A 27,914-nucleotide genomic window follows, 5' to 3' on the forward strand; every position below is an offset into this window, starting at 1 on the left:
ACTAATAATAAACCAAAACACAGACTTTTATATATGCACACTTACATTATAGGGCGACAACGGATCATGGTCCTAATAGTCTCTTCAAAAATCCAAGTTGACCTAGATTATCTAAATTATATTTTAAGACCCTTCACATACATACTTTGCACACAGACAGTCAATCAGAGACGGGCTAGGTACGTGCCTCTACTTCCTTTGTCTTTTTTCGACGTAATAAACGCACCCTTTATTTCATTGTCGCATTAACAGTTTGCTAAGGCCATGCGCACGTGACATGGCGAGGTGCATCACGTGGACGTGGACCCATGCGTGCATCGGACGTACGTCAAACACCTTTGTCACTCTTCTGTTCAGATAATGATTGGAACGGTGACGACGCTGATGGTGGCAGATAATTGAAGCCTACCTGAGAACGACGGCAACTGTTTGTGACGGTGCTCCTTCGACTTGCAATTGGTCATAAACGACACGATCGAGGCAGAGAGCCCTGGGCGGACACGCTCGCAACAGCATCCGGATTGGGAGCCGACGACCTTGCTAGCTTTGCGAATCCTGTGCAGTGAACGGCAATATTCATGCCATTGCCGCCACAGCACCTTAATGGGATGGAAGATCATGGACCTCCCGTCTTAACTGTGTATACCTGTGAGGCTGTGAGTCTGTGACATCTGCATCTTGCAATGAAAGGGAAGAGACTGCTGCTCATCTGTTCATGGCCTGCAACTTCACACTGCTGCTAGTGTTCTGTAACCAATAATCCTAGCATTTAGTTGTAGCTGTGAATATGATTGAACATGGATAGGTACAATGTACTTTTTTCATTCGTTCATTCTTGGAAGTTTGGTTTGTAACATTTTTCATTCTTCATTTGAACTTTTGAAACTTGGATGGAAATAGTCTTGGAATTTTGGGCTTGGCCCAATGAATATTTCAGTCATTTCAAATAAAATCTCAAAGGCCCATGTAAACATGAGGAAGTGAAGAAATGGTAGCCTCACCTTGCTAGTTGAAGTGGAGGATGACCAACATAAATATGGAAGTTGTCTTCACCTCTCCAATCTATATGTGTAGGAGATAAAGGAAGCTCCGAACACGCGCGCTCGCTCACCGGGCCGGGCGTGGCGAAATACGCGGGTGCACGGAGTCCGCGTGAATGGTCCGCTGAAAGCCGGCTCCTCGCCTTGCGGGAGCGCAACTTTTTTTGCTGTTTTATTTTTTGGTTACTTGGTCACTTGGTCAATAAGTTTACGAGATATGGAAGGTCTAATCGGTTTCCTAATCCGATTATGGATCCGATCACGACGCAAGGTCACGGACGCTCCTATATATACAACCTATCGGCCTTCGCCAAAATCAATCTAATTTGAGTTAGGGTTTTGCCTATCCTCGCTACTGCGCCGCCACCATAGTCTTCTTCATCCCGAGCGTCGGCGTGCACCGGCGAATGGGACAGTAGGTCTCCAGAAAATCCATCCTCGCGATCCTGCACCGGGAGAGGATGAATAAGATTTTTGGGAAGCGCCTGGCGCGACTACTCAAAGATCGTCATCACGGCTCGTCCTTCATCTAAGTCAGGCGCTGCGGCGAATCCTCATCTACGACACCGTCTACTGCACTCTGTCAACAAGACTGTATTCGTCCGGTCAACTCCATTCGTCTTTCCAAAAGCCAAGGCAAAGTACGTACACGGTTATTTCATCCAGTTCCTAATCATGTTTTCTGAGTATATGATCCTATTATGTCATGTTACTAGTATGATAGAGTTGTTCATGCTTGATCTAGTAATGTTCATGATTTATTTATTGCTCAATTTAATCATGCAATTGCCTAATATTTCAACAATCCAAAAACCTTACTATAGGCAATCTGTTGATTTTACGATGGCTAGTTTTGCTGATGCACTGAGGCCAGACAAGTTTACTGGTGTGCACTTTAAGAGATGGCAAGTCAAGGTTCGTCTCTGGCCTACTGTGTTGCATGCATGGGAACTGGGAAGCAATGCTTGATATTCTAGCTGGTGAACATTCTCCTGAGGGTGGACTCAAAGGGCTTGGTATCTTGTGTCGTTCAATTTGTCCAGAGGGTGGACTCAAAGGTCTAGGGATAACGATCACTGCGTTCGGCAGGCTGGAGCTGGAGGCTGGAGCTAGAATGGTGTGAGAGAAAAATACTGTTGGGTTGGCTGGAGCTGGAGCTGGTGGCTGGAGTGGTGTGAGAGGAAAATACTGTTGGGCTGGAGCAGGAGCTAGTTGCCGAATGGAGTGGATATGTCCTGAGCATTGCCGGAGCAAGAACTCGGAGATGTTTCTTGGAGTGTGGACTCAAAGGCCTGGGGATAACTATCTATCCCGAGTACTGGCCAGAGTGAATACTCGGAGATGTTTTGCAAAAGGTGGACTCAAAGGCTTGGGGATAACTATCTATCCCGAGTACTGGCCAGAGCGAGTACTCGGAGATGTTTCCCAGGGGTTGAATTCAAAGACCCGAGGATAACTATCAATCCTAAGTACCGACTAGAGCGAGTACTTGGAGATGTTTCCCAAGGGGTGGACTCAAAGGCCCGGGATAACTATCTATCCCCAGTACTGGCCAGAGCGAGTATTTGGAGATGTTTCTCAGAGGGTGGACTCAAAGGCCCGGGGATAACGATCTATCCCAATTACTGGCCAGAGCGAATACTCAGAGATGTTTCACGGGGGGTGAACTAAGGGCCAAGGATAACGATCTATCCCAAGTACTGGCTAGAGCGAGTACTCAAAGATGCATGTTTCCTCAAAGGTGGACTCGAAGGACCAGGGAAACCCTATCCCTAGGCTATATAAGGGCGGGCAGGGAACCCCCCTCTAAAGTATAACCATCATAACCTACTTTAAGACAATACAAACAACCAATAAAACATAGGGTATTACGCATCTCGCGGTCCGAAACTGTCTGAAGCTTTGTGTTTCTTGCACCATCGACCCTACCTACAAACCTACTATCTTGTGGTATCCCTATGTAGGCATGGCGGCTAAATACGAACAGAGGGATAATGTTAAATTACTTAAGAATATCTATTTGAGGTTAGAAAGAAAAATAAAGAAAGGAAAGAAAGGAAAAATTAAATGAAAATGTATAGACAGAATTAGAAGGGAAAAAGAAAGGAAAAGAAAAAAAGATGAAAATTAGATATAAACAAATAGGGAAAGAGAAGAAAATAAAATGGATAAAGAGACCTAAAGAAGAAAAATAAAAAAGAAACAAAAAAGGACGTAACGGAAGAAAAAAAAATATAAAAACAGTCTTTCTGTAGGAGCGTGTCGTCCTCTCGTAAGCTGGAAAAAAATCACGCGGCTGATAATGCTACTGTCACAGATACACGTGTCGGTAAGCACCTGGTTGCTAGCGCTCGGGTGAAATTAAATCATTGGACGATTATTTTCTTAATCCGTTTGTGACTCCTTTAGATGATAGAAGCTTTAAAATCACGCGCGTGATATACGGGCCCCCCTAATTTACGGTCGCCCGTAAACTGGCTTCTGTACGGTCGATTTTGTAAGCACACGTGATTTCTTCCGTCCGGCCAATCCTAGCATGTGCCCAGTGCTTCAGTCCGCACCGTCTCCAAAGTCCTAGATGCTCACGTCACCTTGTCTCGCTTCCCCCTCTCTAGCAAAATGATATATAGTGCTATATTTATATATTATAAAAAGGACTAACCTAATCTATACAAATAAATAACTGAACCAGACTTATACAAACAATTCTAAATAAAACTTTTAGAAACAAATTTGAAAGAAAAAACTCTAAACAGAAAGCTTCATAAAAGTTTGGACTAGAATATTTTGAGATCAAAAATTTTTGGAGAGAAAAGTCGTGGTGCAATATTTTTGTACAAGAACAAAACTGGAAGCTAAAAAAGTCCAATCAAAAGATTCTGAGATACAGAAATTGGAGATAAATGTTTTGACACAAAATTTTAAGATAAAAAAATTTAAAAGAAACAAAAAAGTTGAAGACAAAAAATTAGAACACATAAAAGTTTGGACTAGAATATTTTGACATCGATAAAATTTGAAGAGAAAAGTCGTGGTGCAAAATTTTTGTACAAGGAAAAATTAGGGAGCCAAAAAAGTCCAAGCAAAAGATTCTGAGATTGAAAAATTGGAGATAAATGTGACACAAAATTTCGAGATAAAAAATTCAAAAGGAATAAAAAAGGTTGAAGATAAAAATTAGAACACATAAAATTTAAAAAAGAAAATGTGAAAATTGAAGCCGGGAAGAGCACAGTACATACGTAAAGCGGAGCCACTAGCACCCCCACATGCGCGGGCAGCGCGTCGACCGCGCGGAGCGCTCCGTGCGGTCGACCGCTAAACTAGCATCCCGGTGATATACAGGCTCGGTGCGCCGAGGGCATTTGCCTGCAGCAGCCATCGAAGTACCGGCTAGCCTTGGCTATAAATTTTCGAACCCGAAACCCGAACTCGAACTATCCGAACCCATTTCAAAAATACGCGAACTTGAAAGATCCAATCTCTATTTTAGATACGATTTTGAAAAATATGAATTTATTTTATGTAATTCAAGTATACAACTCTCGATACCTAAGTTTTCCGAACTACTAAAATCTATAAATAGTCCAATACTCAGCAATCACACCCAGGCAGCCCAGTAGCCCACGACTAACCCTAGCCATCCAATTTCGATTCTCATCCTAGCCTCCACTTCCTCCGATCCCGACTCCCTCCTGACTGCATCAAACAAAAAAACTCCCTCCTGACGGCAGCCGACTAAAATCTGGTATTATTTCAGTCATCTTATGATATCAGAGCAGCCTGTAAAGAAAATATTTAGAGGGGAAAGAATATAAAAGCAACTCCGGTCTCGGGCCATGTTCACAACCTCGTGCTAGTGCTTGCTTTGATCTTGCATCAACAACATCAGCATTAGCATGGAGTACATATCGAAGGTATTTTGAGAACTCTTACATCGTTTCCGCTATAAAGTTTCATTACACGATTTTCAAGAATGCCACATCATGTTTTAATATTTGAATTGAAAATGGAAACTTAATATCCTAATGGAAAGATTTCATTTCACAATAACATAGGTTAGCATTTTATTTAAATATTATATCTAAATGATTAGTGGGAGTCGATGAAATAGGTATAGATGAAACACAAACCCTCTCAACGTGTTGGAAATGGTGAACACTGCAAACTTTTTGCCACTGTAAATCATCTCTCTCCTTATAAATTTTTACCATATCACCACATGAGCAAATATGGCACCTCATTCAATTAGAATGAAACTCTTACAAAAAATTTAACTAGAAATCATCTTAGCCTTCAATTTTTTAATCATTTGGTAGAGATGTACTCCATCCGTACCAGATTATATACCGCTTTGTTCATTTTTTCCTACACACCAAAGCGAACTATATATTTAGAGAAGTTATTAAAATAATCTACAATTTAGAATGGAATGCGATAGCAAACGGATTCTACATTTCTACTCATCCTTTAGCGCGTCTTTCCTATTGCCTCGGAAGCATCCATTCGGCGGTCATCCGTCGACGGCATGCCTTCCATCTGACCCTGACTGATCCACCCCTCTACTCCCACAAAATAACACTGTATTCTAATCAAGGTTTTAAATACTCCATCCTTCCACGTTTATAAAGCACATACGCATATCAAGTTCAAACCTTCCCATCTTCAACTAATAATTTGACTATTAATTTTTATTTTTATTTTTATAATGTAAATTTTATATGATAGGATTCGTAATCAAATATAGTTTACAAAGATTATAAGTTTATAATCATAAATGATATAATACATGATAAATAAATGATCAAAATATTGTTTAGAAGATCGTGTCATGTTCCATCATACCTTATAAACGTGGAAGGAGGGAGTAGTTACGAAAGAGCCTGTAACCTATTAGTTACAAGAGCTTCAATAGCACCTCTGGTCCTTAGTTAGACTCTCCGTAGGAGTGAATATTTTAGAATTTAACGACATTGTGCTTTTAGTGGCCGACGATCTCGTCGACAGCGAAGTGCCTTTGACTTCGTCAATTTCGAGAATTTGCCAGTTCAATTTTTAAAATTTTCATAGAGGTAGAATTTGCTATTTCTGCTAGAAAGAGTAGCCACTATTGTATTTAATCCGCTAAAGCCGACTATAATCCACTGAATACCGGTTATAGCCCGCTGCTAACGGCAGTCCTGCTGCTAAACGACTTGACCGGCGATTTAATTCAGTGGCTTGGCAGCAAATCTTCTTCTCACCGGAAATGGAAAAGGTCAAATTCAAGTTATCGGTGATGGAGAAATTGTGGGGGACTAAAAACACTCGTCGGATAGTGAGAAAAAGGAAAGGCAGGATAGCCCGGATAGCGCTGAACAAAAACGCTTCATGCACTCCTCGACGGCGGCGACACGGCTGCCCGCAGCTCCTCGTCCTGCTCAAGCGCCGCCATGTTCTCCAGCGTCATCACCACCTCCACGTCGATGCCGCCGTCCCGCCCGGGGAACACGACGCCTTCCCCTCGACCTTGTTGGCCTTACCATTCCGGACCGCCATCGCCTTCCCCCATCCGAAGTCGCACCCGTACATTTCGAACCGCGGCGAGCTACCAATGAACACGTCTCCGCGTGTACACGGTCGGCTCCGCCGCCCACGCCGCCGAGCGCGCGCGGATCTCCGGGTCCGTGTGCGCCGCCACCGCCCGCCCTACCGCCGCCGCCGCCCACCCGTGCCCGCGCGCCAGCAGCTCGGAAGCCCGCACCGGCCCCGTCGTGACGGACGAGATGCAATTGCCGAAGTACTCGGCGGGCACCGGCGGCCGGAGGCGCCCACGGTTGTCAATGGCCGCGCGGAAGACGGTGTCCTCGTCCGGCGCCAGGCGCCACGTGCGGGCGAAGCACCGCCACATGAAGGACGCCAGCGCCTGGAACCTTGTCACGGCGGACGCCGGTCGCGTCCCCCGCCGCGAGGAGCTCGTGCCGTGCGCGCTCCTTGAGCCCCGACACGGACCCCTCCGAGAAGTGCAGCATCCGCTCGCGCATCGGCGGCGCCGGCAGCCTCTCAACGAGCGCCGACGGGTCGTCGCACGGGAGCACGGCCGGCGCCGCTTCGCCGCCGTCGTGTGACCAGCGTTCCAGCAAGGGCGGGCGCGACGTCATCGCGTCGCGGGCGTCCGGCGGCGCGAGCCTGGCGCGCGATCTCAGCCCACGCGTTGAGGAAGTTCCAGAACGCCGTGCCGTCGGCGAGCGCGTGGTTGCACGCGAACCCGAGGAAGACGCCGTCGGCGAGCTCGGTGACCTGGAGGGCGAAGAGGGGGAGCTCGTGGCCGTCGTAGCTGACCGCGCCGTCCAGCGGGAAGAAAGACTGGACGACGCGCGGGACGTCGCCGGGCGGCACCACATCGGCGACCGCGACGCCGTCCGAGACGGCGTGGAGGATCTCGGCGCCCTGGCCGCCGCAGTCGATGAAGAGGGAGCAGCCGGCGACGTCCCCGCGCTCGTCGTCGCGGTGCTTCTCGGTGGCGAGGCGGTCGGCGAGGGGATAGTAGGAGCCAAGCGCGTCGGCGAGGGAGCCGTGCAGGTGGTCCAGGAGGTCCGCGGTGGCGAGCGGCGGCCGCGCGAAGAGGAGGCCCTTCTGGATGTAGTTCATGGAGAGGAAGGAGGCGTCCCACGACGTGAGCGGGATGCGCCCGCGCGGCCGGGGCGGCGGCTTCACGACGCGCCTCGACACCACGCGCACAGCCGACGGCGGCGACATCCTCCGTCTCTTTTGGGTACGTTGGACTGTTTGAGTAGTGTTCTGTTTTGGATGGGACTATGGGAGCGAGGACTACGGAAGCATGGATAAGCTTTGGAGACGGGTGAATATTTTTGCACTGCGGTATATAGAACTATACTCCTCAGTCCTGAAATGTAGGGGCTTCTGGGACTCAAATTTACGAGTAAATTGCACCCACCATACAATAACTTGTCAGGTGGGTGCAAATTAGTTCAACAACTTGTAAAATGCTCAATTTAATGCAATAACTTGACAGTGGGTGCAAATCGGTCCAAAAACTTATAAAATACCCAATTTAATGCGATAACTTGGTAAATAGGTGCATTCACAGTCCAAATATTACACAACAATATAACTGGCGCAAGGTCTCGATAAAGAGTATATTCACGTTAGGACAATTTATTAAGTATTATACCATTGATTTTTGTGTTGCACCTGCATGACAATGTATTTGGCCAAGATAAGAACCCTTAGTGTTTAGAAATTAATGTTATGTCTTTATATAATTATTTTTGTATAGTGATTTAATTTTGATTAAAACTATTTAATTTGATATTCAATTTTGAAAAAAAAAATCACCCTCACTGTTTTCGATATGTTTGATTATATGCATTTTTAAGCTAAAAAATCAATATATTGATACAAACTATTGATATCTTTTATGAGCTTGGTACATATATTCTTAAAGCCTTCTATATTCGTTAGAAGGGAAAATGAGCTAAATAAAGTGATAAACATAAACAAACAAGAGCATAGTTGAATACATGAGCGCAGAAGCGCAGGAGAAACCTAAGGTTTCAGGGTCTCTCTTATCGACTTCAGTGTTTCAATGATGCTAATGGTGTAATTCTAAAATTTGATTGAATTTGAACTAATAAAAATTTTAGAATTACACCATCAATAATTTCCATTTATTAATTTTAAGAATTATTGACGCTCATCTACTGTACTTAATATGTTGTTGTAATGGCGATTAAATAATATATTATTTTTAATAAACCATAATTAATTTATTCTGAGAATAAAATTATTGGCGTTCATTGCGACATGAAAATTTATGGTCAAATAATACATTCTCACGTGAATATACTGTTTACTGTTTATTGTGACCTGACGTTAGCAAACACATTGTCGTGTATGGTTTGGACAGTGAATGCACTAATTTACCAAGTTATTGTACTAAATTAATTATTTTCTAAATTGTTGGATCAATCTGCACCCAGTTGTCAAGTTATTGTACTAAATTGAGCATTTTACAAGTTAATGCACCAATTTGCACCCACCTGCCAAGTTGTTGTAGGGTGAGTGCAATTTACTCCAAATTTATTATCAAATATAAGGCATTTTAAGTTAAAAGTGAATCCAACTATCTTAAGAGCAAATATTATGGTGGACTAAAAGCAGGCTAAATAGTGAGGTGGAGGAGAGAGAAAAGAAGAGAGAGAAAGTGGGCTGTTAGTTTACAGCCAGCTTCGACACAAGAACCAAGATATTTTGTGAGATGGATAAGTGGGCCATGTATTTATGGTTGAGGGCTAAACCATTATATAAGTGGGCTGAGAAATGAGCTGCAAATGTTCTTGCAGCCAGCAGCAGGCTAAATTATTAGCCTTGCTCTAATTGTGTATCGTTTTTTCTAGTCTTTCTCAATAGAAAGATGTGCATGCAATCATTTAGGGGAGGTGCAAATAGGGGAGGTGCATGAAGAAATGACATGCTACCTTAATTAGCACATATTTAATAATTCAAATAGAGTTCCAATGCATAAAAATTACGGGTATGAGAATCTATTCTAAAAACTGCAAAATGTTCTACATTTCAGGACGGAGGGAGTAGATATTATATTGCACTGATACACACTAAAAACAAACTACAGTACATTGTTTTGCTTGACTAGATCATAGGCAGTGAGTGGTCGTGTGTGGCTCCATGAAAAACATTTGTCGGCTTGTCGGTACTCCTGCGCACTAAATTGCAGTCCTAAATTATAGGCTAGTTTATACATCTAGCTACTCCTATATCGCAATATGTAGGTATATATCTAATTAAAATAATAGAGGAGGATGTAGACTCATGACCTGCGGCGGTGGGCGGTGGTGTACCGGTGCTACGCTACAGTCATTGAGTATGAAGTTGTTAGCCTCCATCTAGAGGTGGAGCAAAATATCTCCTCGCGCTTTACACCTATGCATCTGATAAGATCAGTCTTAATAGAAATTTTATGTAGAGTTTTTATAGAATTAAATTTTATGACACATCATTAATTTCGTTAATATGGTAATGAGAGAGAGTTTCATATATAGAATGAGAGATGAGTTTCATCCTTATAAATCCAGCCAGTTAGTTATCTAATTTTTAGTTTTGATAACTATACAATAAAGCTATATACTTAGACTTGCTTAATTAACCAAAATATCTTCTCATGTATGCTATGATTAGATCTACTTAACCAAGCTCGTTGGATACGTTAGATTTGCGTGGGCAACAATGCGCTCACCAATCTCTATATTCTTAGAGCAAAGCGTCTTAGCCTTGATTGAGAAGAGACATGGCAAAGTGGGCAAAGTGGAAGAGAGTGGACACCACGAGAAAAGCATCTTAGCCTTGATTGAGAAGAGACATGGCAAAGTGGGCAAAGTGGAAGAGAGTGGACACCACGAGATACGAGGATGGGAAGGGAGTGCTTATTTTTATGTACTCCCTATGTTTCATTTTATTCGTCGTCCGGCCTCCTCCATTTTTCTCAAATTATTTGTGGACTAAGCTACTACTTAAATTCGCTTTTACCGTTTTCGAATATACCGTCCCACTCCTTACCCTTCTTCTCTCCGTTGCCCTTCCCCCCAAATTGCCATCACAACTGCAGTTGCAGACTCGCAGCCACCACACGCGTAGCTCTGCCCCTGATCCCTTACTCCATTCAGATTCAGGCTGTCCGCACCAGGTACTGGGAGGCAGCCGCTACCACTCCCTCCAGTACCAAATTTGCTGCTCCAGTGTCCGCTACCCCATCCGCTACGCCCGCACGTCTGCCAAATCTAGCGGAATAGCAGACGTTCACTACGCCCACGCCGGCCCCACCTCGCAACCGCCGCGCGTCCACCCCGCCGCTCCACCCCACCTCGCCACCGCACCTCCGCTATGTGTCGCCTCCGCCCCGCCAAGCTCGAGGCCACCGAGCTCGAGGCGCACCTACGAGGGAGGAGGAGCGAGGAGGGAGGACCCGCGTCCCGCCGGATAGGCTTGGCCGCCAACCGAGAAAGAGGGAGGAGGTGGATCCGGCCACTGTCGTCTGGCCCCGAGCTCGGAGTAGCGGCAGGTCCGCCGCTAGATCAAGGCCGGAGAAGGAGGCAGGGAGGGAGGAGGGTGAGCGCCGCCGTCCGCGCCGGGGAGGGCCGAGCTCGAGGCCACTGGAGGAAGGGAGGAGGGGCGCGCTAGGACGAAGGAAGAGGGAGGTGGAGGGAGGAGGTGTTAGGAGGACGGTCGGGACCCTCTACCGCGTGCAGCTCCGTGCGACCCGCTCGCGCTCGAAGCTCTAAGCCGTGCTGCTGCCGCTCCACCCGCTGCAGGTCAGGTGCGAGGAGGAGGCGTGGCGAGGTGGTGATGGCCACAAGGAGGAGACAAAGGCCGGTGGAGGGGCGCGGCGAGGAGCAGAAGGCCGGTGGAGGTGAGGTGAGCGAGCAGCAGTGATGGAGAGAGAGAGGTCGGGGAGGTAAAAGAAGAGAAAAAAATTTGACCCGCGGGTTACGGTAGTTAGTATAGAGGGAGCTATATAGTATAAAATGATGTGGGACAACCAAGGTTTAAAATTTCGGTGAAATTTCGGCGAAATTTCGGTATTTTTTTCGTTTTCGGTAGTTACCGGAAAGTGGAATTTCGGTAAATTTCGGTAAATTTCGTTTCAAAATTCAAAAATTCAAAAAAAATTGTAAAAAAATATGATAAAAAACTAGGTGTTTTTCTGAGCAATTAGCACTTGAAGTAATTGAAAAATAAGTTGATTTGGTTGGTTAAAATCACTAAATGGTTTCGGACCCGTTAACCAATAATAAACCCGTTAAGCGTTTTAACCTACCCAACTCACCTGGGTCCGCCCCGACGCAGCTCGTCACTCTTCCAGTGCCTTCCTCGCTCTCCTCTCTTTTCCCCTTCGTCCCTCCGCCCTTCCGCCGCCGCCAGCAGTAGATTTCGGCGCGTAGCACCGAAATTTCGGCGGAAAAACACCGGATTTCGGCCGGAATGTAGAGGATCCCGCTGCTGGGAAGGCGCGGCGGCATACCGCTGCATCCCGACCGGATTTCGCTGTCTTACCGGCGAAAAAACGCTACTTCTGTCCGGATTTCGGCGCTGGCTCCGGGAAAGAAAGGTATGAGAGAGTATTTTGCGATGGTGATGCTTGTTGATGTTGATCTAAGTTAGTTACTGCTGATATGTGATGAACTTCATGCTAGTTAGAGGAAATTGGGAAGCTAGGGTTAGAGGAAATGTTAGGATTTGTTAGTTGATTTGGCATGGAATGTATAGAAAAAATCATTCAAATATTTTGGATATGAATTGTATTGAATATTAGTGATGAATTTAATAGCCGATTCATGAACTTACACCGTGCTAGTTTGTATGATGAAAAAGAGCACGAATTGTAGATACTATGTGATATTCATGAACTTACACCGTGCTATTTTTCTGTAATTGTAGGACAATGCCAGACGTAGTTTGGGAGCATGGCCAAAAGGTCGGGGGTGGTTTCAAATGCAAGTATTGCAGGGAGGAGAAGGGTGGGGGAGGAGCAACACGGTTCAAAGAGCATTTGGCACATAGGGGGAAAGATGTGAAGGACTGCCCTTCGGTTCCGATCGAAGTTAAGCAATTCTTTAGTGAGCAGTTGGACAGGAACAAGGTTAGAGCAAAAGCAAGGGCCCGAGAAAGAGTGCTGAGGGACCAAGCAGCAAGGGGGCGGCACACTGACCTAGAGGAGGAGGGTGGCCAGGGGCACGACGAGGATGCAGAGCTACAGGCTGCCTTACACCAGTCCCGCCAAGAGTATGACTTTATGCAGCAAGCTGGGCCACGATACGAGAGGGGTGGCGGATCTGGAGCTGCTTCTGGATCTATAAGTGGTGGTGTTGGAGGCAGTGGTGGACCACAGCCTTCGATGTTCAGAAGGAGTCAGTCACAAGTCCCCGAGAGGGTTAGGGACTACCACCTAGGTTTGAGCAGTGCTCCACGACAGCAAAGGATTGATACCGGCCCATGGACTGTCAAGGGAAGGACATCAAGAGAGCTTCTAGGGAGGGCATGGGCGAAGGCGTGCCATGCTGTCGGTATTCCCGGCCGGAAAGTCGATGACCCATACTTTAAAGCTGCGATCGTGGAGACCCAGAAACAAGGTAACAATGTATATTTTGAGCTACATTACATATCCTTCATTGTGATCTTAATGCTTTCTCTTCTATGACCGCAGGTGTTGGAATCAAAATACCATCAGGGAGGGAGATAGATGGAAAATATTTGGATGAGAATGTGAAGGAGATAGAGAAAGAGATAGAGAAGTGGAAGAACGAGTGGGATGAATGTGGAGTCACGATCATGTGTGATTCGTGGACGGGGCCTATGCGTGATTCGGTCATTAATTTCTTGGTGTATAGCGGTGGCACCATGTATTTCTTGAAGTCCATCAATGCGTCCGACAAAATACAGGACCATCAATACTTGTTGAAGGTAAGTCCATGTATCGATGCATTGTTCTCACCTTGGCATAAAATATAGTACCATACACATATCACATTGGCAATGTTGTGCAGGAGATACGAGCAGTGGTCATGAAAGTGGAGCCTCACAATGTGGTTCAGCTTGTCACGGATAATGGTTCGAACTACAAAAAAGCCTGCAAAATTCTCTGTCACGAGTTCCCTACCATTGCATGGCAGCCTTGCCTTGCCCATACCATCAACCTTATGCTGAAGGACATAGGGAAGTGGCCGGAGCATGATGCTTGTATTCGAAGCGCGCAACGAATTTGCAGCTGGCTCTACAACTCCAACAGTTTACACAGCATGATGAGGGAAGCCATCGGTGGAGAGTTGGTCAAGTGGAATGTAACAAGATTTGGGACCAACTACATGTTCCTTGAAAGCATGTATAAGAAGAAGGACCAGTTCATGACATGGTTAGTGTCACCTGAGTTCCGACGGTCCCGCCACTTCAAAAGTGAAACTGGAAGGTACATTTACGAATGCATCACAAGTCTTGAATGGTGGGCGAATATGGAGTATGTGATCAATGATGTTGAGCCTCTGTACATGTTTTTGAGATTTGCTGACACAGACATGACACCTAATTTGAGTGAGGTGACAATGGAGTATCAAAACATGAGGCAGACATATGCCAGCAAGTTCAGCAGTGACTACCCCCGGTTTGAAAAGATCATGGCTGTGATAGATGCAAGGATGACCACAGTGATGTCAGGCACATATATGGCCACTGCTTGTGCTCTTAACCCTTATGTGCAGTACAGTTTGGGCACATCACAGAAAGTCATGGCAGTAATGCGCAATGGCCTGGAGAAAATGTTGGATACTAATTCAGCAGCAATTGCATTGCAAGAATTTGAAATATTCAGGACGAAGCAAGGTGAGTTCTCTAGTGACATTGCTAGGTGAATGGCCATTGACCGGAAAACTTCACCAGCTGCTTGGTGGGCTACATTTGGGGGAGATACACCAGTGTTGCAAAGGGTCGCCCGACGCTTGTTGTCGCAGTGTGCAGCCTCTAGTGGATGTGAAAGGAACTGGAGCACATTTGCTTACATCCACACCAAACTGCGCAATAGGTTGAGCCACCAGAAATTGGACAAATTGGTCTTTGTGAACTACAACCTCCGCTTGCGTCTGCAACGTGCTACTAGAGGGGTCGATCCATATGACTATGATCCAGTTAGCAGTTTCATGGATCTTTCTTTGTACCGGCAGTCATCAGCAATTCAAGATTGGATGAAGCAATCAAGGTCCAATGGAGACCCAGCATTTGATGAAGACTCTGACTTCACTGACACTCCATTGCCGAGCCAGATGTTCACTGACATAGGCTCTTCTCATGGTCACGATGAAGATGTGGAGACATGGGCCGAAGAAACAATTGGGGACACACATCTGGGAAAAAGGAAGACTAAGATTGGTCCCGAAATGAGAAAAGGGAAGAAATCACGCACTGAGGAGGAGTTAGGTAGTGACGATACCACACCTGAGCCTAGTGGTGGTGAGGACATTGGTGATGATGATGATGATGATGATGATTCCAGTAGCAGTGAAGGTGATGGCAATGATGGCAACGAAAGTGGTGGTTATCGTATATCTCCTACTATAAGGTTCACTGGGGAGGAGGACTTCACCCATGCAACACAAGATACAGATCATGGAGCACCTACTTCACAACGACAAACAACATCGACACATCGACATGGTCGACAGGCCCCACTTGCATATGATGAAGATAGCTCCAACTCTGCCTCCAGTGGTCAGTACTACAACCCTTACAGTACTTCTCCCCTGCAGGGGGCTTTTTGTGGCCACCACCAGGGGTGGTGAACCCGCCACTTCCGCAGGCAGTTGCAGCATTGTCTTATTTGGATTATCACGGCTACCTACCATATGGAGCTCCACAGTTGCAATATCGCCCACCTACGTACGTGTATTTGCCACCAACAGACGAGCCGTATGAGGGACCACCGGGAGAGAGATTTGAGGACTGAAGAATGCAGGTACTTATCCTATCAACAGAACTTATCTATACGTTTTGCTTCCTCTACTTATTCAATTTATTTCACATAAATATTTAAATGCAGAGAATATGCTACATGGATTATTCTGGACTATGTCTTTGCCTCTGTTGTATCTTTGGATTGTAATAATTCTAAGGGACTTTGGATGTATTGCGTTCTATGTGTGGACTTTGGACATGAGTTATGTGTAATAATTCTAATGGACTTTGGATGTATTACGTTGTATGTGTGGACTTTGGACATGAGTTATGTGTTAAATGGTGTATTTGTCATTGTTTTGTGGAGTTATATATATGTTATGCATTATGAACTGTCAATATACACATAATCAGGGGAAATTTTGCCAAAATTTTCAATTTTTCCATATATACACAACATTTTCTGTTAATTAGCATCATTTTACGGTGACAAAACCGAAATTTCGGTCGAAATCCACCGAAATTTCGGTCGGAATTCACCGAAATTTCGTTTTTTGAATTTGAATTCACTTTCCGTTCGGAATTAGCGAATTTCGGCGAAATTTCGACCGAAATTTCGTTTCCGGCAAACGGCGGGATTCGGAAAAAAAAACGAAAAAGTAAACCCTGGGGACAACTGGATATAAAAGAAAGAATCTCGATAAGTATAATAAAATATTATTTTTAGAGGATGATTAGTGCGGCTAACCTCAATGGGTCGTCCCTCAAATAGCACCTCCGACGGGAGCCGCTCCGCTAGCTTCCCTTTCAAGAATAGCTGGCGGCAGCGAAGCCCAGGAGCATCGACGGCAAAGCCCTTTCATCCTAGAGTTGCTGCTTGTTCGAGAGTAAGTCCGGCGTGCCGGCGGCAGCAACGATCGTACCGGAGAATACTTGTTGGAGGATGTAGACGGCAGCAAAAAGGATTGACCACACTTGCATGGGCCTCGTTCGGATGAGCTAAATTGGCTGGGTTCGGAGAATACTCGTTTGGCTGAGCTAAATTCGGCAGCATCGGCCCAGCCAAACGGCTGCTGAACCAGCTGCTTAGCCTTGAATCGTGCCCCTACCATGCTCGTACCACATGGCCGCCGCACTCCCATCCACACGGGCGCGCTAGGTGGGTTGGGGGCAAATGCGTCACCGCCGTTAGGGCTGCCCCGAGCCGCCGCTCGCCTCGCTGGCCCCTCCCCCAACCGCATCCATCTCCAGCCCGCCGCCCACTCACGCTCGCCCTCACCCTCACCCACTCGGCCCCACCGTCTTTCCCATCATCTGCGTCGGCCTCTCTTTACCCCCGCCCCCGCTGCAGCGACTCGTGCTGGCGGCGGCCGAAGGCACCGCCACACCCGTAGCAGGCAGGGCCCACCGCCCCTCCTCGCGCATGCCAGCCAAGGTGCGACGGTGGCGGCCGCGTCGTCTCCCTCCCTCCCTCCACCCACTGCAGGTAAGTCCCTACGCGGGAGCTCTCCCCTTGATGTGATTGGAGCTTGGATCCATGGGTAGAAATTAAGATGTAGAAAAAAAACAGTGTCAACGAGAGTATAATCACGTGTTCTTAGGCTAGATGTGCAATAGATGGCATTGCAAGAGCTAGATTGTGGTTCAACACATAAGCACTGATTGCTATTGGTGAACACCACTAGTTATGAGCTTGCAAATATGTGCCTGAATCAGAGTTTATGATGGCTTGAGAAATCAATATATGCAAATATCCTGCTCTGTTTTTGTGTGTTTAGATTCCCGTTGTTAAAAGCTAATGGTAAAAATGGATAAATATTTGCACCAATAAAGTGGTGTATAAATATGCAATGATCTGAACTATATATGCATGTGCAAATATAATGACTGGGTGGCGATGAATACTACAACTAATACCTCAGTTCTGAGGGAGTTGGTATATGTTGTTGTGTGGCCTACATCATGAGTCTTAATTCGTTATTGTGTGCAAGTTTGAAACCATGGGTAATGTAATGAAGTGCTATTTGATTAAGTGCTAGGAATAACTGTTACGGTTAATGGACAGATAATGTAATGTAATTCGATATGCAGCAGTGTCACCATTTTGTTTATTTAATGTGTTGCATTGGCACCAAAATTTGAATTTAAATTTGAATGGGGCTTTGCCGCTAGGAATGGGCACATGGGTGCCGCCGCCGACCAGGACGCCACCCTATCCGGCAGTAACAGTGAATTCCAGGTGCTTGCTGGACGGGCCAGCGATTTTCAGTTCAGCCGAACGTTGCTTGCTGGACGGGCCAGCAGGAGCGTGAGATTTGCACATCAGAGTTGCTGGTTGATGGAGGGTAGGATTGGCCGACCAGCGACAAGGTTGACAACTTGATGTCGACGGCAGCACAACTGGTGATCGCACTTGCTTGCTTGCTGGATGCAAGCACGAGCGGGAGGGTGGTGGATTTCCACGACTGGAGGGCCAAACAACATGATTGGACGACTGACATGCTCGGGTGGAACATGTGCTTGTAGTTGTACAGCTGCACGGAATAGCTACTCCCTTTATTCTAAACTATTAGTTATTTTGGCTTCTATAGATGTATAATTTTTGCTATGTATCTAGATATCTAGATGTATAGTAAAACCAATGTATCTAAGAAAGCTAAAACGACTAGTAATTTGGGATGGATGGAATATTATCCAATTGCTTCCATTTTTCAAACTAGAGGGGTAGAAATGTTATTTTGTTACTTTTTGTTAATTTGGTCTAAAATGGACTGAATGACGAATAAAATAGGATAGAGGGAGTAGATGATTATGGTTGGGTTGGTGAGTTTGAGGGGGAAAAAGAATATAGTCACTGAAGGCAGGTTTTTTAGGACATTCCTTTGTGGTTAATCATTGCAGATTTTTCTTAAAAACATTTGTAATAAGAATTACTACAAAAAATATATTGTTAGTATTATTAATTAAGTTTGAGTTTGCCATTGAAATTTTGTAGAGATAGATATCATGCCTATCCCATCTGTAGAAATATTATAAAAATTTGCAAATTTGTTTGTCATGCTAAAATTTGATCTACAGCATTGTGATGTCGACAAAGATGCTATGTATGTATGTATGTATTCTATTTTCACTGCACTAAAAAGTATGCAAATGTTTTATTAATTTATTATAAACTAGAGGGGACGTGATATACACCACGATCAAATCTCGTGGCCATACTCAACTTCATTTAAAATCCAAAATGATCAATTTTTAAAATTCATCTACAATAACTATATTACAAACTAATTTTCCGAAACTCTATGTAATGACTAGAAACATATGAACATTTTTATGTATAAATCATTTGTGATTGTAACAAATGTTTTTTTTTTTGAAAGCATCATATATAATACTAGGTTTGTGCCCGTGCGTTGCTAGATGGCAACAAAAAGTTTCATAGCAACACAAAATTATGGAAAAGATGGTGTCATTACTGGAATATTGGATGCATGCAGGATACACGTGAGGATCCATCACATACAAGTATGTGTTAGGCTTTTATTTAATAAATGCAGCAAACAAAATAAACTGCTCGTGCTGAGATCTCCACAGTGAACTATTACAGGCAAATAACTCTCCCAGAGAAGAGCCAAACACTTGCACTCAATGCAGGAATATGTATAGCTCAGTTGAGAATAGCCAACTCCATGCACATTTATAATTTTCACCAAATTAAAGATTGTTCCAGCAGGCCTGACTTACAAATAATACAAATAAGTATAAATCCATATAGCTAAGTTATAATATATTGTTTATTACATCATTAGTTAGAGCACCATCAGCAATAAAATTGTTTGGATGAAATAAACTATTTTCTTCAAATATAGTATCTTAAATTGTGGAATTTTGTCTTCACTGAAACAAGCTAACTCGATGCATCACGATGAATTAGCTCCACCTCCATCAGCTATGTGAACCAATAGCTATGGGCTTGCAATGAATTAGATGACACAAGAGATAGCCTGACAGAAGAGAAAGCATACACTCTATTTAGTCATTTTTAGTAAAACACATGAAAAAACGACATTGACCACATGCAATTAGGCATATGTGCATTCAGCCACCCAAGAAAGTGTTCAGTTCCGACTTCTGAAACCAGTAAAAAACATATATGAAAAATACGCTCTCAGATGAGACCAAATTAAGGGATTGGATATCCCAAACACTGTATTCAATGATAAGCTCAACTTGGAAACAACACAATGATGCCACAATCAGATACATTGTATGAAATATATGGTAATTTACATTCAGCTTAAACATTTTAAAATGCTAGGGCAGGAACCCAATTTAAATATAAGTACATCCAGAGGTATGGCAAAACTCATACACAATTAGTTGTCAGTACAAACACAATTTGCTAATAAAAGTTTAGAGCATGCAAAGTGCAAACAAAAAGGCAAGAAGTTTGGAGATTTTTCAAGACTTCTTCAGAAAGCATGTGACAAATGATCATGCCATGACTCTGAGTAGCAAGTAAAAAGTGCACAATGTCAATATATAACAGAAAGAATTTAGAAAGAATGGTTTTATGTTAACTCGATAGCAAAGGTCTCAAGGAGAAGAGGGGCACTTATCTCTCTAAAGAATACTTAAAACAGTAGAAACAAATGTATCAATTCCAGTTCAGTCCTTAGAGAGTGATATTCATTTATCTCAATTAAGAGTGTTGATAAGCAGTTATTGGGCCTTAATATACAATTATGGTTTACACTATCCACTTCTTCTGAAAGACCTTTACGCCATATCATTGTAAGATTCAGTACTGAAACAAACTACTGACTGATAGTTACTGAAGGAGACATGAACTATAGTGATGATTAGATGAATAAACCTGTTGGAGCTTCTCTTCCATGTCATGGAAAAGGGAAATCTTGCCAACGTAAGAGTTCCTGAGCATATGAAATGAGGTTAGCAAAAACGTAAGGGAACCATAGCAGGTCATTTTTCTTAGAATAAACATGAATGGAGTAAGCCTCCTGGCGTGCCTTGGACCCTTGGTAATAAAATAAACTAAAATATGTCAACAAATAGTTCTATCTATGTTGATGGATGATGTCTCTCTCACTAAAAGAGATTGCTTAGTGAGACAGTGACAGAGCAGCTGCTACCTTGCACAGTTGTTGCCCTTCAAGAATAGTGCCCGTTGCAGCATTATTGCCATCTCCCAACCCTGAACTTATTCTTCTGTACATGTGTTCATCGCTGCCTGATGTTTACCGTCATCTTCGTCGTGCTTGGCTAATTCCTCTTGGATTTCAGCTCTGCCACCCTCATCTCAGTGGCCTTAAGGGCTTCCCCATAGATTCTCATCAGCTGAAAAAGCAAAGCAATATGTGTTACCAGGATACTCGAGACTTGAGAGGACAATAGTGACACTATAAACCACTGATCTTACCTCATCAACCTCGCCGACTTCCCTAGGTGTCATGATCAGTGTCGGCAACATCATGATAGCGTTGCCGGCAACCCTCACCAGCATGCCGCGCTTCTGGCACTCCTGCCCAAAGATTGTACCAATGCCTGAAAAAGTATCACCCAACAATAAACAAACTTTAGTTCCCGGCAGATTCAGGTTATGCTTTGGTTCCAAGATGGTGACTTCTCTTGGTACCTTGGAAGTTGAAACAGGATTAGTAAGGCGTAACTCTATTAAATTTCGCAGTGTAGTAGCTGCTGCATTTACTTACCCCATTCAGCAGGGAATAGATCAGTTGGTGACTTGTTATTGGTGAATTCAGTTCCCATTATCATCCCTAAGTCACGTATCTGCGGTATTGGAGCACTATAGTCATGTATTTGAACAAGAAAAGGAGCCTCCGAACTTTGGGTAGGTTTGACAATTCGGAAATAGAGATACACACCTCCTCAATAATTGGACTGTTGCAAATGCCGTAATTCCATCCTAAAACTTTGGTGCAATTTGCCTGACATGGCCTGGAATATCTCTTTCGCTGATGCCATTTTTGCAAAGCATTTTTTATGTAGAACTGAGCCATTTGCTGATAGGGTTGATGACCTGTATTTCACCAATTGCTTGAAGCATAGGGAAGGGAAGATCATATAGTAAATATAAACATCCTTAGTATAAAGAGTTAAGAGTACCACCTTTTTTAGGGTGACCATACATTTTTGGTTTAAAGGCTTGCACCTGATCAAATGCAGCCTAGCTAATATTACTGTCAATAAGATTTGTGGTGAAATTTAGCTAGGTTTCTTCGGGGAAATGCTGAAAGCCAGAACTGCAAATTTCAAGTGCACATAATGTTGCTTCTGAATCTTGCCACCCACAATGATGAGATTGCAATTTTCTTTCTCGAACCTATGCAAGCCCTGAACAGCAATTTTGGTTGGATCAGACTCAATGTAGGTGCCAAACAACTGTTCGAGAGAACAGATATGGAAACAGAATTAACAAAAAAATGAACTTGAGATTTGTAGCACCTTTTCATAACTGAGAATATTGGCCTTCGTTGCATTTTGCTTAGCCAAGCTGAGTAGCAAATGCAGCATGAGGAGGCTCAAACATTCATATCAACGGAGGTCTCAGCAAGTAGTAGTTTCTGTTTCTTAATGCTTTAAAATACATGTACCACTAAATTGGTTCGATTAAATGAAACTAAAAGGCTGATAGAGTCTTTGATGTTGTACATTGAATCTGGTGGCTATGGAAAAAAATCGGGGTGCAGAGACAGATCGAAAGACGGATATACCTGGGCTATGAACAAAGCAAGAAGAGATTGCTGGGGCTCGAGCTCGCCAAGGTCGGCGGCGAGCGGCCCCCTCCGTGCCACCGCATCGGAGCTCCCGCCAACTGCGCCAGATCCGCCCCACCCCGTCCTCCTCCGCTCCGAGCTGCGCCTTGCTGGATCCTCCAGCCCTTGCCTCAGCCAGCTGCATTTCAGCTCCAACATGCGCCGGGGGCGGCGCGTACGGCGGACGGCGATGGAGCTGCGGCGGCGCGGATGGCGGTAGGGGACAGGAGAGCGGCGGCACGTACAACGTGGATCTGCGATGCCGGGGGCGGCGCAGCGGTGGCACGGACGGCAGCCGGGGACGACAGCCGCGCGGCGAGGTCGTCGAGCGAGACGGAGACCGTGTCCGGCTGCAGGAGCGGAGGCGAGGGACGGCGGCCGCGCGGACCGCGCCTCGCTTGGTCCGCGCCGGGAGACCGAGGGGACGGGCGCGGGGGAGGGGGCTCGTTCCCGGTGAGCGGGATGGGGCGGAGAGGGCGTGGCGACGGCGCCGGCGAGTGAGATGGGGAGGCGAGGGCGGCGCGAGCGGGACGGCGGCCCGGCGTGATCGTCGAGCGAGACGCGGAGGGCGAGGGCGGCGTCGGCAAGCGAGACAGGGAGGAGAGTGCGGCGGCGACGGCGAGGGAGAGGACCGCGCGAGAGGGCAGGTGGGAGGCGCTCGGTCGAGGGAGAGGAGGCGGGACGGGGCGGGGACGGCGGCGGGGCGAGGTGAGGCGGGGAAGCCGAGCAGGAGGGCGCGCGGGGAGGAACCGTCGAGTCGTGGGAGCGGGCACGAAGCGTGCGGGGCGAGCGCGTGACGGATGAACGAAAGGCCGCCGGAGGACGAAAAAAAAGTGACGCTTAGGGTCTTTTGAGATTATATTATCACTAATGGATTTTACACCATGAGTTTGTTTTAGATAGTTGGCTTTAAAAAATCATCTACAACATGTATATACTAGATGAACAATGAGAAGTGTGTGTGATATCGCGTTGCTGCTGACCTTTTTAGTGGTGATAGTTTGTGAAGGTTTCCAATTTAGGTGATAATAGATAATTCAGTCTCTAGAAATAAATTATTTAATGGAAATGACACAAATGTAAGTTGGGCTACGAAATAATAAATGAAGATAAACTAATTTTATCTCATGGTTTTGATGACTTGCCGGTCACCTGTAATCCATATTGAGCCAGATTCAATGTTCCATCCTCTCCTCTACGAGGCACCACTTGATTTTTGAGGCAGTTTGGATCAAAGCATTGCTCAACACCTCGATTCCACTGAGTTCGTTGTTCAATCATGAGATAATAGTATTCTTCTCATCCCCCATCTCATCTCCACCACATAACCTAAATCCTAATTAGAAACACCTAAGGCACATATAAGATAACCACTATAAATGCCGTGATAAGAGCATCTATACCATATTGCGAAAAAAATCCATCCAAAAGCAGTTTTTCTCACTGCCCAACAACAGTTTTTGCCTTCTTGTGATCACTGCTGCAACGGACTAAAAAAAATTAATCCCGAATACCTCTCTTGACATGGTGTAGGATCAAGAACACCGACTAGAGGGAGGTGAATAGGCGGTTTAAAATCTAAAACCAATAGCACTAGAGAAATTTAATTAGTAACAAAAGAAAGCCTTATGTCATGCTATTACTATCTCTAGATGGGTTTGCAACCTAGGGTGACAAGACACAAATCAAGCTCTCGTAAAGTAAATTGCTCAAAGTAAAAACAAGTATTAAAGAGAGCAAGAGAAGTAACCAAGCTTGACACAAGAAATTATCCCGTGTGTCGATGACTTGCCGGTCACCCCTAATCCACGTTGAGGTGGATTCCAAGAATCAACCACTCCTCTATCAAGAACCTCTTGATCTTGAGCCGGCTTAAATCAAAGAACCGCTCCACACCTCGATTTCACTAGAGTTGCTCTTCACCACTCCGGTGAGGTGAGCACAAAACCTCTCACAACCGAAATCGGGGCTCCTCAACAATCTCCTTGGAGGTGCTCCACGAAATCCACTTCTCCAAGCCGTCTAGGGAGCGGCAACTCCCAAGAGTAACAAGTTGATGACGCTTGCTTGAAGTTTCCCTAATGCCACAAAGCTCAAACTCTTGATGCAATGCACTAGGAAGCTCTCACACTCTCAAAAATGCAATCTCTAAGCAAGTGTGTGTGAGAGGGATGCCTTAGCTCTAATGTGTCAAGAATGCTATCCAAATGGCCAAGAGAGTCACCCAATGGCCGGGCATTGGGTATATATAGACACCCCTTCAAAAACTAGCCGTTACACTTTTTTCTGCGAAGTCGCGGACCGTCCGCGGTTCAAAAACCGGACTGTCCGCCGTTATAAACCAGTGAGTCAGAGTGCATTTAATGCGTGTCAGAACTAGCCGTTAAGGCCTGGCGGACCGTCCGCGCCCCAGGGCGGACCGTCCGCGGTTAAGAGTTCCAACCCACCAGAGACTAACATCGTCTCTGGAACAATTTTGAGATTAGCCTGCGGACCGTCCGCGCCTCAGGAGCAGACTGTCCGCAGTTGAACTTTTGAGCCCAAACCAGAGAAACAACCTCTCTGGTACAAACCTGAGATTAGCCGGCGGACCATCCGCGCCCCATGGGCGGACTGTCCGCCGTTCAACTTTGAAGCCCACACTGACAGACACCCTTTCTGGTACAAGTTTGAAAAAACAGTAGCGGACCGTCCGTCTAACTGGGCCGGACTGTCCGCCAGCCCACCAGAGCCTCTGCAAACTCTCTGGAACGGGCGTGGACTGTCCGCCCCTCAGGTGCGGACTGTCCGCCGTTACTCAGTCAGCACTCAAACTTAGTTTATTTCAAATCTTTTCAAAACGCCGTTAGCCCTCATGCATGCAACTAGACATTTTGAGCAAAATGGCACTAAAGACCCGTCAAGCATGAGTACACAACCCCTCTTGATAGTACGGCTATCTATCCAACAAATCCGGTCACTTATCATCCACTAAACGCCTTGTGACCGGTAAAATACAAAGGCCATATTTTATACCTTTGCATTGAGCCCTAGCTTTGCTCATCATCTCCAAAACTCCATACGTTCACACCCAAATCTCTTTCATCCATGGATCAACCTATACTCATTATCTCAAATGAAATCGTTAATCCACAAACCATTGTCATTAATTATCAAAACTCGAAATAGGGGCCTAGATGCTTTCAATCTCCCCCTTTTTGGTAATTGATGACAACACTAAATTTTGGAGTGATAAAAGTTTTCAAGTCAACTTTATACACTAGGCATAAGGTGGACTTGGAATTGAACTTTGGAAGAACTTACTCATTTTCTTGAAAATTTCAGAATGTGGTATGAATAAATTCACCAAGTTCGATGAGTAGAGAGAACTCCCCCTTGATATGTGCATATAAATTTTCATGAATTCCAAGTACACATATATATTTGAAACTTTTGACGGAGTTTTCCCTACAAATGGAAATCGAGGCATACAAGATACAAGATATATATGATATGAACTTTAGCATGGTTAGCACAACCTCACAACCACAAGATGAACATAAATAGATAAGAGTAGCACAAACTAACATAGTTCATCACACATTACAAACCAAGGTTCAAATCCAAACACAAGTCTCAAATAGAGTTCATGCAAGATACAAATAAACATGAGTGGCAGGCGGAAGCCAAAAACGAATGATCTGAAGTCCATGAGCTCCCCCTAGATCCAAGGCACTCCAAAGCTCCTTCTCCCCCTTTGACATCAATTGCCAAGAAAGTCAAACGGCTGGTGGAGGAGGTGGCGGTGGGTAAAACGGCTGGTGCGGGTAGAACTCTGGAGGCGGCACTGGAGCCGGAAATACCGGGTAGAAGTGATCAGAGAATCCAGTGAAGGCTGTGCTGAAGGCATCAAAACGCTGCTCTAGCTGCTCCTGTCTCTGCTCAAGCTGCTCAAACTGCTCAGAAGAGGGAAAATCCTCAAAACGTGAGTCAAGAGCTGCTATATCTGAGTGTAGACTCTCATGAAATCCCTGCATCTGAGCCATCATAGGCTGGAACATCTGCTGCTGCATGTTCTGAAAGTTGAGGTTCATCTGAGTCTGCATCTGACTAGCCAACCCCGCAATCTGAGAGGACATGCTCTCCTGCATGGATGCAAAGTATGGATCAAAGTAGCCAGCTGGAGGAGCCCACTGCTGCTGTGCTGGAGGATGCGGTGGTGGCATGGCATGCTGAGCTGCAGCTGCTCCCATGTGAGCATCATCATCACTATCATCTTGCCCCTGTGCTTCAGCATCCATATCATCTCCAGGGAAAGGAGTCAAAGGCCTCAAGAGAAAAGCATTGTCATTCTTGAATGGCCTGAAAGGTGTGTGCTTGCTTTCACATATCCCTCTGAAACTAGTCTTAACCTTGATGATGGACATAATATATGGAGCAAAATATAAGTTCATTTCCATGTTTAGCCTCAAATCTGCGAGCTGATCCATGATAAGAGCAATGACATTTATTCTATTTCCATTCATAATATGAGATATCACATTCCAATAGTGCCCTCTAACCTTGTCCTTGTTGCCACTCTTAGGCATGAAAGTGACTCTGACAATTTTATTGATCACTGCAGGATGATGCCTCAGACCCTGAGTACCCCCAAAAATTCTAGCAATTCCAAGATGTGCAGGCTCATAGAACATGGGGTAGTCATTCTCATCTAGTGAGTTTTCTAACACAACATTCACACTTTGCTCACTAGTGATGAAATTATAATCTAATTGATTTGCCTCAGCAAACTGTGCAAATGTAGCACCATAGGTTCTTTTGCCAGTTGTCCACCTAAATGTTTCCTCAACCATGTTTATCTCGAGAGTGGCATAGAACTGGCGTATTACTGTTTCATTCCAATCACACCTATGCTGCAGAAAATTAGCTATCCCCATTTGCTGAAATCTATCCACTAGATCAGACATGACTTGATGTTGTCTCATATAGCCTAGGTCAATGGTCTGATGTTTGAATACATTTTTCTTTTTGTACCTCGGTTTTGAAGAAGAGAATATTGGTGTCACGAGGCAAGCTGAACTGATCCACTGCTCTTGCATTTGCATAGCTTTCTGCAGTCCACTGTCGGCTAGGTAGATCTTGCCCCATCAAATCTGTAACATCATTGTCAACTCCCTCAGTATCTTCCTCTGAGGACTCATCACCAATATCTCCCACTGAAGATGCAGCAGCCATCTCACTAACATTTGGAGCATAGTCCACATCGTCCGAGTCATCACTGTCTCTTTGCCTCTTAGAAGTCATTGCCTTCTTAATTTTTGTAGCAGTGGCCTTGATGATCTTCCGGGATGGCCTGAGGTCAAGATTTAACCATAAGAATAATTACTAAAGTCATAGAATCAATCCTTAATGATATAACTCAATTCAGCACTGATCTGAAAAATCTGATACTAGCGGACCGTCCGCTCTTATGAACGCGGACCGTCCCAGGAACTACCACGGCGGACCGTCCGCGTCCAGTAGGCGGACTGTCCGCGACCCATCTGTTCTTCGCAGGAACACAAAATCGCCCTCATCTTTGATTCACCCACATTTTGAGTTTCGATTCAAATCCACCAACCAAAATTAAACTATAGCATCTCCT

At 45.1% G+C, this 27,914-nt stretch overlaps 2 protein-coding genes, 1 long non-coding RNA gene and 1 pseudogene across 9 annotated transcripts; 2 read left to right on the plus strand and 2 right to left on the minus strand.

The window, feature by feature from the left end:
* Nucleotides 1-6,289: 6,289 nt before the first annotated feature.
* On the minus strand, nt 6,290-9,627 carry LOC120665583 (annotated as a pseudogene).
* A 2,740-nt stretch (nt 9,628-12,367) lies between these two features.
* On the plus strand, nt 12,368-15,801 carry LOC120665584. 2 transcript variants are annotated; one of them, XR_005671220.1, is made up of 4 exons: nt 12,368-13,186; nt 13,261-13,517; nt 13,601-15,555; nt 15,640-15,801. XR_005671220.1 is itself a non-coding variant. In XM_039945180.1 (3 exons), the coding sequence occupies exons 1-3, from the start codon at nt 12,499-12,501 to the stop codon at nt 14,456-14,458; spliced, it is 1,803 nt and encodes a 600-aa protein (XP_039801114.1). In that variant the 5' UTR covers nt 12,368-12,498; the 3' UTR covers nt 14,459-15,801. The 2 variants fall into 2 exon arrangements, 1 of the variants encoding a protein (XP_039801114.1); XM_039945180.1 differs by having other exon boundaries at nt 13,601-15,801.
* A 794-nt stretch (nt 15,802-16,595) lies between these two features.
* On the plus strand, nt 16,596-18,210 carry LOC120665585. Its single transcript, XR_005671221.1, has 2 exons — nt 16,596-16,980; nt 17,667-18,210. It is a non-coding gene; the product is annotated as an uncharacterized LOC120665585 (long non-coding RNA).
* Nucleotides 18,211-19,165: 955 nt separating this feature from the next.
* LOC120665587 (gamma-aminobutyrate transaminase 1, mitochondrial-like) lies at nt 19,166-23,054 on the minus strand. 6 transcript variants are annotated; one of them, XR_005671225.1, is made up of 8 exons: nt 22,250-22,977; nt 21,981-22,029; nt 21,401-21,869; nt 21,227-21,305; nt 20,935-21,059; nt 20,648-20,852; nt 20,371-20,428; nt 19,181-19,498 (listed from the first exon to the last, which is right to left on the minus strand). XR_005671225.1 is itself a non-coding variant. In XM_039945181.1 (7 exons), exons 1-5 carry the CDS (start codon nt 21,664-21,666, stop codon nt 20,778-20,780), a joined length of 456 nt encoding a protein of 151 aa, XP_039801115.1. In that variant the 5' UTR covers nt 21,667-22,973; the 3' UTR covers nt 19,181-19,498; nt 20,371-20,428; nt 20,648-20,777. The 6 variants fall into 6 exon arrangements, 1 of the variants encoding a protein (XP_039801115.1); XR_005671226.1 differs by having other exon boundaries at nt 21,401-21,555; nt 21,645-21,869; nt 21,981-22,976; XR_005671222.1 differs by lacking the exon at nt 21,981-22,029 and having other exon boundaries at nt 19,166-19,498; nt 22,250-23,054.
* Nucleotides 23,055-27,914: the final 4,860 nt, after the last annotated feature.

Source organism: Panicum virgatum, chromosome 3N (genome assembly GCF_016808335.1).
Source record: "Panicum virgatum strain AP13 chromosome 3N, P.virgatum_v5, whole genome shotgun sequence".
In the NCBI taxonomy this organism is placed as follows: Eukaryota; Viridiplantae; Streptophyta; class Magnoliopsida; order Poales; family Poaceae; genus Panicum; species Panicum virgatum.

Bases quoted from the DNA above. Each gene is read 5' to 3' on its own strand.
- LOC120665587 (XM_039945181.1), bottom strand. From the start codon at position 21,666: ATGTATGGTCACCCTAAAAAAG. The intron at 21,306-21,400 runs GTGTGTATCTCT...CCAATACCGCAG, and splicing joins ACAGTCCAATTATTGAGGAG to ATACGTGACTTAGGGATGAT. The intron at 21,060-21,226 runs GTAAGTAAATGC...ATACTTTTTCAG, and splicing joins TCTATTCCCTGCTGAATGGG to GCATTGGTACAATCTTTGGG.
- LOC120665584 (XM_039945180.1), top strand. From the start codon at position 12,499: ATGCCAGACGTAGTTTGGGAGCATGGCCAAAAGGTCGGGGGTGGTTTC. The intron at 13,187-13,260 runs GTAACAATGTAT...CTATGACCGCAG, and splicing joins CGTGGAGACCCAGAAACAAG to GTGTTGGAATCAAAATACCA. The intron at 13,518-13,600 runs GTAAGTCCATGT...AATGTTGTGCAG, and splicing joins ACCATCAATACTTGTTGAAG to GAGATACGAGCAGTGGTCAT.